Source organism: Echinops telfairi, unplaced genomic scaffold, assembly GCF_000313985.2.
Source record: "Echinops telfairi isolate 266 unplaced genomic scaffold, ASM31398v2 ScPeMD7_7459;HRSCAF=8497, whole genome shotgun sequence".
Lineage (NCBI taxonomy): Eukaryota > Metazoa > Chordata > Mammalia > Afrosoricida > Tenrecidae > Echinops > Echinops telfairi.
In genome coordinates, this window is record NW_022111359.1 from 4,857,622 (window position 1) to 4,858,726 (window position 1,105).

Genomic DNA, 1,105 nt, shown 5'->3' on the forward strand with positions numbered 1-1,105 from the left:
GTGGTACTTTTGGTGTTCTTCACCAGCAAGCACAATTCAAAGGCATTGATACTTCGGTGCTGACTAGTTGGTTCCAGTTCACAACGACCCCCTGTACAACAGAGCAAAGCACTGCTGGTCCTGCCCCGTCTTCACCGTTGTTAGCTTTGAGCTCCCTTGTGCAGTCACTGTGCCACATTGAAGATCCTCCTCTTTTTCGCAAATCCTCCGTATCTTATAAGAAAGCCTGGTGACATCGTGGTTCCAAGTGAGGATGCTAACCGAACCTAATGGTCAACATTTTGAACCTAACAGCCGCTCTGTAGGAGAAAAAGGGAGCTCTCTGCTCTCTTAAAGACGTATAGCCTCAGGCACTCTCACTCTGCCCTATGGTCAGTATGAGTCAGCATTAACTTGATGGCTGTGAATTTTGTTTTTTTCATCTATGACTATTAATGCTCTGTCACCAGGGAGCCCTAGTGGTGCTTTCTGGTAAGCCATGGGCTGCTAATCCTGTGCTTCCTTCCCCCACAGAAATACTACCCACCTGACTTCGACCCCTCGAAGATCCCCAAGCTTAAGCTACCCAAGGACCGGCAGTATGTGGTGCGGCTGATGGCCCCCTTCAACATGAGGTGAGTCGAGTCCCCACCCAGGCATATGACTAGTCCAGGCTGCCCCTGGCCTCTGCAGTTGGAGTATGGGGCACACCTGATGGCCCCCGTCAACATGAGGTGAGTAGCCTGTGACTCCCAGCATCCACAGCTCAGGGCACTAGTTGGGACTGCTCCAAGCCTCCCTACCCCTGGCTTCTGTAGAGGGAACCCTGGGGGCATAGTGATTACACGTGCCTGCCAACCTAAAGCTCATTGGTTCAAATCCACCAGCCCCTCAGAGGGAAAGATGAGGCAGTCAGCTTCCTTCAAGATTTCCAGGCGTGGAAACCCACGGGGGCCGTTCCACCTGGTCCTGCAGAGTCGCTGAGTCAGCACGGGCCCAGTGGCAGTGGGTTGTTTTTTCTACTTATATAAAGAGAAAAAATTATCAAGAAAATGGCTCAGACTACTGGAAGGGTGAAGGGAGGGTGGGATGGAAAGGGGGAACCAATTACAAGGATCTACATGTA

At 51.5% G+C, this 1,105-nt stretch overlaps 1 protein-coding gene across 1 annotated transcript in view; it reads left to right on the forward strand.

Moving 5' to 3' along the window:
• The first annotated feature begins 287 nt into the window (after nt 1–287).
• The window catches only part of YJU2 (YJU2 splicing factor homolog), a 7,911-nt gene continuing 7,093 nt past the window's right edge, over nt 288–1,105 (forward strand). Inside the window, exons 1-2 of the mRNA XM_045300055.1 lie at nt 288–371; nt 514–614. Coding sequence (XP_045155990.1) covers nt 369–371; nt 514–614 — 104 coding nt within the window. The 5' untranslated portion in view covers nt 288–368. The remainder of the gene's footprint in view (nt 372–513; nt 615–1,105) is intronic.